The sequence below is a fragment of the Gadus chalcogrammus genome, chromosome 15, assembly GCF_026213295.1.
Source record: "Gadus chalcogrammus isolate NIFS_2021 chromosome 15, NIFS_Gcha_1.0, whole genome shotgun sequence".
NCBI lineage: Eukaryota > Metazoa > Chordata > Actinopteri > Gadiformes > Gadidae > Gadus > Gadus chalcogrammus.
Genome location: NC_079426.1, coordinates 24,544,911 through 24,559,577, shown reverse-complemented (window position 1 = coordinate 24,559,577; position 14,667 = coordinate 24,544,911). Strand labels below are relative to the sequence as shown.

At 43.7% G+C, this 14,667-nt stretch overlaps 1 protein-coding gene across 1 annotated transcript in view; it reads right to left on the bottom strand.

Moving 5' to 3' along the window:
- ccdc88ab (coiled-coil domain containing 88Ab) overlaps window positions 1-14,667 on the bottom strand; it is a 114,527-nt gene that overhangs the window by 47,137 nt on the left and 52,723 nt on the right. The window contains exons 5-11 of the mRNA XM_056608878.1: window positions 7,287-7,345; window positions 6,610-6,693; window positions 5,903-6,043; window positions 4,180-4,355; window positions 2,791-2,899; window positions 1,353-2,174; window positions 333-664 (exon numbers count right to left, since the gene is read on the bottom strand). Of these exons, the coding sequence (XP_056464853.1) occupies window positions 333-664; window positions 1,353-2,174; window positions 2,791-2,899; window positions 4,180-4,355; window positions 5,903-6,043; window positions 6,610-6,693; window positions 7,287-7,345 (1,723 nt within the window). The remainder of the gene's footprint in view (window positions 1-332; window positions 665-1,352; window positions 2,175-2,790; window positions 2,900-4,179; window positions 4,356-5,902; window positions 6,044-6,609; window positions 6,694-7,286; window positions 7,346-14,667) is intronic.

Genomic DNA, 14,667 nt, shown 5'->3' with positions numbered 1-14,667 from the left:
TTGCAGAAAGGAAAATAACTCACACAGCTGGGGTTGGAAAGAGTGCAACCTTACAACACAGACACAGGCAGACAAACCTTTTTTCTTATGCAAGAACGATTATGCAAGAAGACAATTGGGTAGGAATACTGAATGGTAATTAACTCACATGGCAATTGGCAATCATTTAATTATTATTTTATCTAACAGTGGAACTGTAATATTGTTTAAATTATCTAACTATACTACTGTACTACTATACTTTACTAACTATACTACTTCCAACTCTCTCCTACCCTCTTAGCTATGCATCTAGCTTTTCAGGAAATCTGCTGAGGTGTGCGGATACTGACACATCCTTGTCTGGTTTTTTGACTCCTCTGTGCTCAGCGATGGTCACCACTCTCTCCTTTGGATGTTCCCGCAGTGCTTTCCGGATTGACATTGCCTCACATCTCTTAAGAGCTCCTGCTACTATGTCCTTTCTGAAGCTGTAGTCTTTGGGCATCTTCACTGGAGCCACCACATACTGCTTAGAAGCCTTTGAGAAGTAGTGTTTCATTTGCTTCTCCCCCTCTTTGGTTGATGCATTCTCACGGATGACATTGTGGTTGTGGTCCAGTGCAGCTACTCGAAGTCGGGCCTGAAAGCTCTCTTTCAAGAACTTTATTCTCTTGGTGGCATACTTTGTGTAGACAGAGTGGAGGCACTCAAGTCTTCCAGTGTGGATGCCCTCAGTGACACTCAAGTTTTTTCAGGAGTTTTTTGTCCAGCACAACACTCTGGAGGTGTTTAAATGCTGCAGAGCTGGGATGGAGCCATGGACGTTTGCTCTCCTCTTCAGGAGTATAGGGAGGGTGGCCGCATTTTGTGGTTGTCTCCCCAGTTGCCCAACAGTGGACATTGGTGATGTGGTGCAGCACAGATATCCACCTCTCCTTCAGCTTTGTTGCACTTCCATTGCATGTACTGGCACTGTACCACAAGTGGTTGGAGACCATCTTGCTCCACTCAATTAACTGTTCATCCTGACACTTCAGCAGTCGCTTTTTCATATTCTTCACAATGTGCCACAGATCAAATTCATGTTTAATGTCCCCATACTCCTCCCGCATAACTTTTTGCACTGATGGGTGACAATCGGTTACCAGCACTGAGACGGAAATTCTATGCTCCAACAGCTTGTTAAGGCATCTCTCAAGACCCTCAACCTCTAGCCAGTAGCTGTTTTTGACTTCAGTTACATTTACAGTCTCCTGAGCAACGACTAAATCTGACTTGGTGTCAATCAGTGAGTAGGTGCCATATGATGCATTGTGACCCGGGCTGTCATACCTTGCGTCACCGGAAACGATCAAGGATTCGTCACTTACAGCGCTCATGATGGCCTGATTGTGGAGAGACCATGTCTCGTTGACTACCGGGATGACATAGGCCTTTTGGATGTTGAACCACTGCCTCTTTGACAGGCTCTCCAATCCGATAGCCTCACAGAGCTCTATGAATGGAGTACATGTATTCCCCGTTACAAACACTGCCGTTGGTATGGACACATTGCACTCCATCATGCCTCTCACCATAGGCTGGGAATGCCAGACGTATCTGTGGCCATCAATGCACTCCGTATTTACCGTCATTCCAAATCCACTTTTTGAAACTACCGGTGGTTCCATCAAACACTTCCCACAATTTTCCCAGTGACACAAATTGAACAGTTTCAAAAGTTGCTTGGTAGAAACAACACTCTTTCCGTCATCTGAGAGTCTAGGCTCCTCATCATCGTCAAAACTCGTGTCTGTGTCTTCTTCACTCAGCCGAAACTCATCATCTAAACTCATGTCCTCCTCAGCACTCTCTTCATGGACTGACTCCTCACTCCTCATAGACAGGAATGATACCTCACTCTGCTGTGGTGATGAAGCCCTTGGCATTGAGATGTTCTCCAGACTTGTGTCATCAAACAATGTGCAGTAGGAGTGGTCACTAAAGACACCCTGCATGTTGTACATGTCGTCAGTCATTGTGCCTTTGCTCACAAGGACAATGTGTCTACCTTCACTTCCACATTCAGCAAGATCAGTCTGGGTACTGGCATCCACTTTTGTGCTGCTGCCCTGACTTTCTTCTAGTTCCTGACATGCTTCCTCCCTTCCTGTCAACTGACCCTCCATCAATTCCCTGCATGCTTCTATGGTCTTTAAAGAGACACAAAAGCAGAATTTAGCCAGAATTAGAATTAGAATACCTTCACTGTTCACATGTACGATGAGATTAAAATAGCCATCTCCAAGCAGTGCAAAAATACATATATACAATGCAAACACATAAACACAGGACATGAAGAGTTAAAAAACAGAGGTAGGGTGTGCAGTCCTGAGGAGTGTGTACATTGCAAATAAATTACAAATACGGTACTATGCAGTGTAAGATATGTATATATATTGCACATTATATATTATATTATTATATTTTTTATATATATATATATATATAATAATTATTATAATATAATAAGATAAGAAAAGCAAAGTACACGGTTGCAGCAGCTGGGCTCCACGCTGCCTTACAGTTCGTTAATTTCATGATAAAAGTAATTGTCGTGACATTTGGGTGTGCACGTGAATATGCGAAAATAGTGCAACCGACAGTGTTTGCAAATGGATTATTTCCGATAACAATGGATTATTTTGGCGATGGATTAGAAATTATCAAGAGCATGGAGCGAGCTAGTCTGCAAACAAGACAATCTTCAAACAGTGAGTGTACTTGTACTAATTTATCTGTTTCTCTAGTAGTAGAAGCTAAGTGTACCTCTCGTTCCTCTGCCTGGCAAGCACGTTTCTGCGCTCTTTCGCTGCGCATAAGAGCAGCGCCCGGGTCCGATCTGACGGGTATGTCCGTGTCTCCAGCACTAAATCCACTAAAATTAAAAATAGTTGGCACAGCATCTGGCTTCAGGCGATTGGTGGGACGGCGAACAAATCTCCCATCTTCAGAAAAAGCTCCCTCTTCGATGTAATCAGCCTCTATAAAGTGGTCGCTACATACTCTCTGCCCTGGTCCCATTGGGGGGCTGAGGCGTTTCAATGCAGCTAACCATCTTCGGAGCACTTCAGGCTTCTTGACGGGAATTACATGGAAATGAACTATTCTACCGCTCTCCTTTAACCGATAAAATTCGTTTGAACAGCCAGGGGCAATACAAAAGGACCCCCCTGTTCTTCTTCCAATATCCGACATGTTTATTTTAAAGAGCCAACCATTCTGATGACGTAGCGCCTGCGTTTTTAAAACATGGCTGCGCCCTAGAGGCGAAAGTCATTATAAACATGTCATTTTACGGTGAAACTACTTGAATTTCAGTATTGATGAAAATCCATGTGTTTCCAAAAATGAAAAAACAAACAAAAAATTGACACAGTTCTCAGTGCTTCATTTCCACTTTAAATCACTTGGCCTGTATAAATCTTCCTGCAACAGTAGCTTCCTACTTCTCTACCGTCAACGGAAAGATAATGTTGGTGGATGCCACACGCCTTCCTGTAAAAGCGCCAAGAGATGACCACTAAGCCTGGGGGCCTCTGGGCCTTGGCCAGGCTTCTAATAATAATGCTTTAATCTACGTGTTCACCGCTCTGGCCCGTCAAGGCTGAAACCCAAATAGCTTCCTGACACAAACCTCCCATTTGGACGATAGCCTTACATGGAGCTCAACAACAGGTTAAAGTGTATGAGGATGACCACTAGGATAATCAAAATACCATTATTTTTATCCTCCAAGATTCTTCCGTTTCTTCTTTTCAAATATGAAAATACAATAGCAAAAAAACAAAACTAAGATATCTTAACTAGCAAGTGTTATCACTTGCAGTTCCACATACAGAAAACCCCCAAAAATCGACCGTTAAACTTAAATACTTATAGCCAGTAGGCAACTTTAGAGAAACAAGAACCAGTAGGCTAGAGTTTGAAGGTAAATAGAAAAAATACAAGAGAATTTCAACAAGTACGACAAAAATGCCTCCCTGTGTCAGACCCACAGCAGTGTGGGCAGGGACCCAGCCCCTGTGTGTCATACCCCCAGCAGCCTGGGCAGGGTTAGAGTTAGGTACCACAGGGTCATGTACTCACAGCCCCCATGTGTCAAACCCTCAGCAGTGTGGGCAGGGTTAGGGTTAGGGGCCACAGTCATTTACTCACAACTCCTGGCGCAGGCGGCGGATCTTGGCCTTGGCGTCGGCCAGCTCAACAGAGAGGTGCTGCCGGCTCTCCGTCCGCCTCATGCTGGGGGAGTCCCCCCCCGGGGACATGCCGGGACCGGGCACCAGGGGGGACAGCTGCACAAAGTCTCGCTCCTGGGTCAGATCCACGATGGTCTGGTGGACATATGGGGGTGGGTAGGTAGGTGGGGTAGGTAAGTAGGGTAGGTGACGGGGAGGGGAGGTAGGTAGGGAGGGTAAGAAGGGGAGGTAGGGAGGGTTGGTAGGGACGGTAGGTAGGTAGGGAGGGAGGGAGAGTATAGGAGGTAGGGAGCAGGAAACCGGAAATAAATCTATTAAATGAATGAACTATAAGAAACCATCCCCATTATGAGTGGGGAAGGATTCATGGATAGTATTTGTTGCCCTTTGACTTTAAGCACAAGACTGACTCAGAATGTGGTCCTGACGAATACGATGAATTGACCAAGTGTACCCAGGAGGAGACGGACTCTTTGGAGGGACACAGTTTATTGATTTACAATTAGAATTTCAAGATGGCCAGGAGACAGTTGAGGAGAGCCTTGTTGAGGAAATCCAAACAATTATGGATGATTATGATTAGGAAGAGGAGGGAAAGCTACATATGTTGATGATGGGCTTTGCAACAGATCAGGGCTATGGTTTGGGGGGCGATCAACAACCTCACTGCTAGAGGTCATCAAATTCCACACACTGTACCTTTTAAGTACCTTGATTTGCGATGTTCATAACTATTTAGGGTTGGAAATCACATTATAGTCATGCTAGTCTGTATTGTAACGGTACACTACGAAATGTATTGGTTTGGACAACACATCACTCCGCTCTCCAGGACATCAACGAGATCCTCCTCCGCTGTCTCGTCCAGGACATCAACAAGGTCCTCTTCTACTGTCCCATCCAGGACATCAATGAGGACTGTTGGGTTGACGTCACCATCAGGTCATGACGGTTTGAGCTTCTCGGAGTTGATATTAAGCCCATGTTGAGACAGGGAGGGGTTTTCTGGCTACGGTTTATCAGCCCTTTCTTTGGGTTGATAAGCTCTGCTTGGGGTTATCAACTTGTGCTGCTGGCCCAAGTTATAGGATGGCCCAAGGTATCAGCTCACAGGAAATAATGGTGAAAAAGGAGGGAGAGCTCCTCTTGAGGGCTGGACCTGGCCCCCGCCTCACAGCGCTAGCACACAACACAACTTACATGTCATCTGCTAGTAGTGACAGGTAGTAACAGGACTTTAACTGAGGATGGCTTGTCTGAGGTTCTTGGGACGTTTAGAACATCAACTGCACCCCCAAACCACACAAACACACCAACACCACACGCACACAATATCAGTAACGGCATCTGCACCATCTAGGCTGGAAACCCTTTCACAATACATCTCCATTATGTGCGTATGTGCATGTGTGCTTGCGTACGTGCATGTGTTAGAGAAGGATAGAGAAGAAAAGTTTCCACATTTACAAAACATTTCCTGAGTTTTGTCTTCTTCTCATGCTATAAGACACGTAGACACAGGCTGGATCGACCACCACGACAGACCTGTCCACAAACTGTTCTGCAGGTGGGACGCTGCAGAACAACTGCCAGCGTATATTCTCAGAGTGCTAAGAAACTCACTCGTATGTTTCCAGAGACCCTAATGACCCCGGCCCAGAGCCCCCCCAGGGGGGCCCTACCTCGAACTGCGTGTCCCGCTCGTCCACCAGGCGCTTGAGGTGGAAGGCCAGGCTCCGGGTCAGGCCGTCCAGATCCTCGGTGGGCAGCTCCCCTCCCTCCAGCCACTGTAGGTCCACCACCTTCTCCTGGTTGTGTGTCACCTGAGCCAGGATGAGGTCAGTTCAGTCAGGGTCCTCACTCGCACTTCATCAATCAAGCCCAATCCACAGAGATGGATGTATAGATCGATTATTAAAGATGGTCCTTATTCTACACTGGTTGAAAGTGTACACATTAAAACAGTTTTTTTTAATCTTGGTAAGAGTCGCTAAAATGCAAGTTGATCCTGTATGAAATACGATATATAAAGTCTGCCAACAAGACATATCATTGGCGTTGCATTTCAGTCATTAGAACGGGCAATAACTATTAATTTGTGATTAATTGTCTTTTTCTTTCTAAAGTTGGAGGCACGCGGAATGGGCGCAGAATATTGTTTTGGTATTTTAACGCCCAAAATAGACTTGAGTCCGATAGGAAGAGAGTGGGAAAATACAGCCCTCTTACATCCAGGCCCTGTTGCTCAGTTAGCAACAATAGGATTATATTCGTTTTTGGCTTGTGTTACAAACATGAACTGAGATTGTGCTTTGGCCTTAATGTGCTGAACTGGTTCAGGTTGGTGGTTCTAGGTGATCAGTGTATTGAGGCACAGCAGCAGATATACCTCTTGGATGTGGGCCGCAATAGCTGCTTTGGTGTCAAAGTCCAGAGTCTGAATGCGCTCAATGTACTCCTCCTTCCTCTCACACTGGAGACAGAAGGGAAAGGGGCAGAAACGCAGTACAACACATTATTACAACTTTATCACAAATACTCATACATTATAATTATTGTTTACAAAGTTGACACACCCATCCCATCCCACAAATAACTTCTAGGGAAAGGACTGTATTCTATAATAGAAATGTGGTCTACATATATGCGCGACACAAAGAAGCCCACGTCACACATTGATTTCCTGTAGAACTGCTAGTGATGAAAAGGCAATGGAGATGGTGAGAGTTTATTGATTAAAAAGCTGTGTGTCAACAGCAGACAGAGCTACGGTCACTCATCAAGCCGCTGCCTGTTGCTTGGACAACAATGGAGCAGGAGCTCACTGCTGAAGGTTAGTACTCTTATGAATGAGTAGTAGGATTAGTCATTGTATCAACAATGAAACCTATTTACTCACTTGGTTGCATTATGATTTACTAGGATTTTGTTGTGATTTACTATCCATAGACATCACTAAATGGTGTTGCTTTTCATTATCAGAGGTAACATGACGGTTCGGATTGACGAGGAGGAGGAGGAGGAGGAGGAGGAGGAGGAGGAGGAGGAGGAGGAGGAGGAGATTACCTGAACAGCACACCCCAGCAGCAACAGTAACAGCTTCTGCACCTCTTCCAGACCTTGCTCTGTACAGAGAAATCAGAGAAACCCGTTTAAAATTATCCCTGAAGGAACCCAGGAGCAATATCTGTACGGATTTAAGAAAGAAGGTAAATGACTATATGCGCCTCAAAGGCATATCTTGTTTCACTGAAGTAGTAAAAGGATAACATAGTTGATCAGCCCTTGTGAATTCTCCAGTCATCTGAAGTGACTTGTGTATTATTGTATTTAACCTGAACTCAAACTACATATCAACATTTCAAACCACTGTCTGGTGAAGACATGGTGTCACATGGACACTGAACCTGGTACAGACTGTAGCTCAGCTCTCTTCTTTGGGTGGTCTCTTTATTTTCACCTCATTGTTTTGGGTGGTAGTATTTTATAGGGGGGGCACGGAGGGTTAGAACAGAAATTACCGGAGAGTGATGTAACAATCTGTCACAACCGTCCCCCAGGACAGGAGAAGGAGGATGATATTTGATGTTTTAAATCATTATTCTTTCATATAATAAAAAAAAAAATCATTTTTTTGATAGGTAGGAGGAAAGTTGAAGAGTAACCAATATCTTTGTACATTTCTTAATGGGCATCACCCTTGCTTACTGCATCTGGCTTGTTAATCCACTGAATAGCTCCTTCAGTACAGGGGGGTTTCCCCTGAGCACAGACGCATGTCCGGGCATCGTGTCACAAAACCCAGGAAACCAACTCACAGCTGCTGCCAACGGCTACAGGCCTGAGCTCATCTGTCTGTCTGTGTGCACGCACTGCGTGCGTGCGTGCGTGCGTGCATACGTGCATTATGAATTCATTAATAGGTGCCAGTATTTGGAGTATCGATGCTTGTGTGAGTCCTACTGTATGCAAGAGGTGCAAAATATGTAATTTGGTGAATCTTTATGTTTTTGTTTAAGTCTGTTCAAGTTTGTGTGAACTGGGCCTGTGTGTTTTAACATATTGCATATTATAACACATATTATAACACATTGCAGCCCATAGCGGTTGCTCTAGTAACAGATTCCTGCTCCAATGATAAATCGAGCTTAGTGACAGTAACCATGCCAACTGCCTCTGCTAGGTGGTCCCTTTGCCACCCAGGCTAGTTTGTAATCCTCTCAGTACACAATGTTTTCTCTTTATTGCAGTAATATAAAAACAGTATCCAACAGAAACAGAATGCCCATAGGACTAGTTAGTTGAAGAACAGTATATAATAGAAACAGTATGCCGATAGGACCAGCTAGCTACAAAATGCTACTGTATATAATTTAAGGCTGATCATTGCTTTACACATGAAATACTAACCATTTTTCTATCCATAATGTATGTTCTGCATGCTCTATTCTATATTCAATTTCTGCATTGGTCATGTGTACAAAGCTGTAGCGTTCACCTTTGAAGGCGTCCCTTAATGATTTGCCTATTAGTGCTACCAGTTGAACAGCTGTGCAGCCTTCATCAACTCGACCACTTCTTTATGAGAGGGGACAGCTAAACAACAAAATGCCATCAGCCCACCTAATTCTAATTGAGCTTCAGGCAGACGTGTTTGTTAGCAAGTTAAGCCTATTGTGAACGGCAGAAAAGGGTAAATAAAACCACAAGACAACATTTCTAAAATAAAAGTAAGGCTTTTGGCAGTCCACATGGCATAGGACAGAAGCTTATCGATAATCACACACCTCTATGCCTACAAGATGACCAAGCCACAGAGTGTATGGAGTCGTGATTAGGATATGTTCCCTGACCCCCAGGGAATTATGGAATCCTTGAGTCAGCCAATAAGAGAGCAGCAGGGGAACAGGAGAGAAGCCGTTCCTTAGTGGAAGGACAATATGCCAACACAGGGGCTGACAGATTAATTTGGTTTGATTGATTCCTACCAGAGAAGCCAATCAATCTCTCCCGCCTTCTTTCTTTCCATGGCTTATGATTCAATACCAACCCATGATTCAATACCAACCCATGATTCAATCCATCCCAACTAAGTTTTTTACGTAGAGAAAACTTAGAGTCCAGCATCATCATGAGAGGGTAAAGCCGGTAATCAAGAAAAGAGATTATTTAAACTAAGTGGCATGAAGGGGTATGCTGAGGGTTTGAAACGATGTGTGTGACGGAGAGGGAGGACGCAAGCGGTAGAAGAGATTTTATCGACAGATTTAAGGATGAGGACAAGATAACTCATTGTGGCCAGACAGGTTGAACACGCAAGGGAGGAAAGAGGGTGAAAAGAACTCCTTCTCTCCCTCCGTCCCTCCCTCCCTCCCTCCTTCCTGTAGGAACCACAAGAGTCAGAGAACACCAACTCCAACCGGTTACCCTCGTGGTTCTCCAGTAGTGAATGAGAAAGATGACCCAATAGGTCTTTCACAGGGATCACTGTTGTCATCAAATATATATTACATCTAAAATAGCTGGCCTGTCGCACCAGTTACTCAAGTGCACATGTGCCAAGCGTGAACGCATATATAACCGCAAGCAAACACATGCGCACGAACATACACGAAAACGCACACACATGCGCGCGCACGCACACACTACACACACACACGCACACACACTCACAAGCACGCCAGTGTTTCCCCCAGCACTGTGTTGTTATGGCGGCCGCCTTAACAACAATAGGGCCCCGCCTTGACTACCAATGTATATAAAAACTAAAAAAAAGTGTTTTTTTTTATATATATATTTTAATTATTATGCATTAACAAAGTAGAAAACTCTCGTAGGGAAAGAAAACATGCTTTCATCAGGTGTAAAAAATAAAGATCAATAATGCATCGGTAATACTGTTCACAACAATGGCCATAAAGCTCTTTGAATTGAAACGAGACCCCCCCCCCCCCCCCTTCTTCTAAGACATTTACAGGGGGAAACACTGCACGCGCACACACCGCACGTCACCACAAAGGCAGCGAAACATACACGGAAGCGCACACACACACACACACGCAGGTAAGAACACACACGCGCACAAACTTGTGGAAATATTAATCATAACTATTATGCATTTATACTACTGCTATAATGCAATTTTTATATGCAATTATAAACCTTACATAAACCTTGTTTGTATAATTACTAATCAATCTAAAAAGGAACTGTTTACATTCTCCTTGCACCTTAAGATACCAACCTTCCTCTCTAACTGAGAGGTTAAGGTAGTTCAGATTTGCATTCCCACTGGAGCCACCTGATACTGAGGACAGGCCAATCGACTGACTTCTTTGTTGTGTAGATTTGTTTAACTGTATTGCAGCCAAGCCCCCGGGAACAGTGCATACTTCCGCAATCCACCAGTGCTCAGCGGCCCCCTCGATTCCCTCGAATCGAGGGGGCCCTCGATTCAAGGGACCCAGAAGTAGATATCTCCGTTCACTCCAATACAAGTGAGGAACAGGAATGTGTCTCCACAAAAAATGTCTGGATATCAATCAAAGGCTCATAATTATCTTTATGCCATGTCCTAAAAAAAAGGAAGTTTTTTCTTTTCAAAACGCGTTTTATTAGCTGTTCTCTCTAATTATTTTTTGCTGGAGAAGGAGGGGTGTGCAGCTGAAAGGAGTCGTAGTGACACAAATGTTGTTTCGACCTTGCATCCGAGAGGGCCTAGTTCAGTGCTCCGTTAAAGTGTCTGATATTTAGACTGGTTCAGCTGCTGCTCAATAACTCTCACGGTCCTCTGCTTGCGATCATTGTGATTCACCATATATTAATCCATTTATTCAAAAGACAAAGAACATGTGCATTACGGTATCATTTTATATTATTGTTAATAGTCTAATTAACATTTCAGCGTTGGTATTTAATTTTTCATTTGCATGTTTAGCTACCTATGTATGACAGTTAACAATGTTGGTGTATTACAATTATTTACGTGTGTAGGCCACTCCAAATTCGTCGCTGGTTGAAATGTAACCATTTATTTGCACAGAAGTTATTGATTGCATTTTTCATAAAAAGTTAGTTGGAAGGAATCTGTTTCTTAAGCAGTGTGACACTTGGAGCTTGCATGACGGAGCACAAGTTGGCACAAAGCACTCAAAACTGCAAAAAGACATTGTTCAATGTAGACTTGGAGTTTGCATAATGGAGCACAAGGCATAGTTTAATAGTGCATTTCTTTTTTAACAGCACATCCGATCAGTGACTGAGCTTAGCTTTATCTATTATTACTTTTATTTTCTTCCCTTCTTTTCTTAATGTTGTGTATTTTGTTTTTTAGATAAAACAAGAGAAACCCAAACATATCTTATGGTCTCGTATTTATGTAAATGTTTCATGTATTTATGTTTTTTACATGTTGTGACTGTCTGAGTTTGTGATGTGGGTCTATGGTCTCGTAGTTATGTACATGTTTCATGTATTTATGTGTTTCTTTCATGTTGTGACTGTCTTAGTTTGTGATGCAAGTCTTAGTTCTATGTTCCCACTCTTGGCCTGCACCTTGACGTGGTGAGTGGGCTTTAAACTAAGACTTACTTTTATTTATTTTTGTTTGTTATTGATTGTTTGTCACAGTCTATCATATTAATGATAGAAAAGCCTTAACTAAACCCCTTCTCTTGTTTGCAGAAACTGGAAACTTAGAAAATCTTTGTTTCCTCATCAGATCCAAGTCCATCATGCTCCTGTACTTGTCTGCCGTGCCACCATCATGCCTCATGCATCACCTCTCAGCGCCCTGTCCAGCTCTTTCACATAAGTGACAAACACGCTCCACCCAAGTGTTTTTAATCTTTTATTAATTATGCATGTAAGGTGTGCTTAAGTGGCCGGAAAGGTGCCATGAATAAAATGCTTTTTATTAATATAACATCATGGCTCCATCAAAAGCAAAGTACACCTGCCATTTACAGTTATCATTTATACTATCCTAGACATCTTTAATTTTATTTACATAGGCCTACAGTAGGCCTGATTTCCTCTGAATGTTTAAATAAAAAAATTCCCTGTCCATGTCAGATTCCTGTCCATCATAATCCTGTTGTTGTCCTCCTGCACACCTGACTGCCTCCTCCATCGATTGCGGCCACAGCCCTCTCCTTGTACAATATTTCTTGTTAAATACATTTCATGATCAAGTTTGAGTTTGAGTTTCAGTATTACTTGTTTTTGAAACCTGACGTGGGGCTGGCACCGCCACCATCATATCTGTCCTATTTATTGCACCCACACATAATAGGTCACTCATTAGCTGTGTTCGAAATCGCTCCCTATCCACTCACTCACTATTCCCTATATAGTGTTCATGATATAGTGCACTATTTAGGGAACGAACAAACGAGAATTCGGACACTACGCTTAAGATTTCTAAACGTCATTTGCGTCAGTAAATGCGCCGGGTATTTGTGTGACGCAGACAGATCATGTAAACAAACCGGGCACTCACGACGAAAGCTGGAGGTTGTATTGATGTTGAATGTTACATTTCCTTGTTTAATTAATTTTGAATGTTAAATATTCTATGTTAAATCCCAAATAAATTGTTGACATTTCTAAACGAAAGCCGGAGACTCCATCATTAAATGTATTCGTTTTCGCTGTAATTCAGCTTCTTCTTCTCCTCCGGGAAAACACGACCGCATTGCATTGTGGTATACGGGAGTAACATGTAGGGTACATCATAGACATCGGCTGTGTCCCAATTCCTAGGACGCATCCTTCGAAGGCTGCATTCGAAGGATGCGTCCTAGGAATTGGGACACAGCCATCATATAGGTAGACACCACCTCCACTGCTTTACACACACACACACACACACACACACACACACACCAACGCAAAGGCAGCGACACGTACACGGAAGCGCAGCCACACGCGCGCACACACACACACGCAGGTAAGGGCGTTTAACGGCTCCGCCATCGGCCCACACGCAGGTAGGAACACACACACACCCGCATACACTGAAGCGACACTTGCCCAGGTAAGGGCCTGTGTCCGCCAAAATACTTTTTAAAAGGCGGAGCGCCTGTCTGCAATGCATTCTCTATGGCAGGACGCGCTTGCAGCGCGCCTTTTAAAAAGCTGCCCGGGGCGGTTAAACGCTCCGCGCGCCTCGCGCTTTTAGACGCGCGCCCCAGTTGAAAACAGTTGAACTTTTGAAGAAAAGCGCTCCACGTCATCGGCGCTTTTTTCGAACGACCAATCAAAATCGAGGAGGAGGCAAGGCTAAAAGTATCAACAGAACACAAACGGAAACAAACGGAAACATGTCGGACGAAAGTTTAATAACAGCTAGCTGTGAGTGAGTGTCCGGTCCTGTACGACCTCAAGTTAAAGGTGGTATTCCCCGTACTGCCTCCTGCCACGATTCGTGATTAATGCTGTGGACCCACACTCTCCTCCGGGCAACCACGACAGGCACACAGGGGGATCGTCCGCAACCTCCGCTGCCACGGCAAGAAGCGCCTTTTTTGAGCGGCGCGCACAAACGCGTTGAAAGCAGTTCACGGAGCGCTCCGTCTTTTAAAAAGGCTTTTGGTGGACACGGGCCCTAAAAAGGCTTTTGGTGGACACAGGCCCGACGTTATGTTTTTTAAACACGTCGACATACTGCCAGGTAACACGGTCTGTCTATAGACTGTAGAAATTGCAACAATATAAGGGAAGAGACAATTTCTCACCTCGACAAGCAACGGCGGCCGGCGGGTCTTTCATTTTGTCATAAAAACGGTTAAATTCAAACATCGCACCGACCGACATATCAACACAGAAGTCACATGATTCTTATAGAGACAGTCTCCCTATAAAACAGAACGAAAACATGTCAATAACACAGTATGGAGAATTATGTCTATAGAGTCCACCACCAGACTATACTTTGTTGCTCAAACTTAATATTACTCTCCTTCTTGAGCCTCCCAAAATGTCTTATATATTGATATTGATATCCCCCTCTCCCCGCTATGGACAGTTTTAGTTGTTTTATATTTCTTATGTTTTGTGTGTATGCTATTTGTGACTGTAGGCTACTGCTGCCTGTCTTGGCCAGGACACTGGAAGAGATGTTTAATCACAATGATGATTATTATTTATCAACTAACCAATAGTAGTTGCCTTGCATTTTAAAATGTCAATGCACTTTTCAGCCCTGAATAACAGTAAAAGCTATTTAATAATTGATTTGCATGCATAGTATAGGCCTACTACACTTTCCCCAATTATCCCGTTACCATAAATTGGCAAATTTTATAAAGTAAACAAATGCTCACACACTAGCTGCTCTCAGACACACGTGTAAGTCCTAATATTCTCCTGATGGGCCGTATGTGTGAACAACATATCCTGACATTTGTACCCTGAAAATCTCCTGAATAATACTTACCCTGAGGTC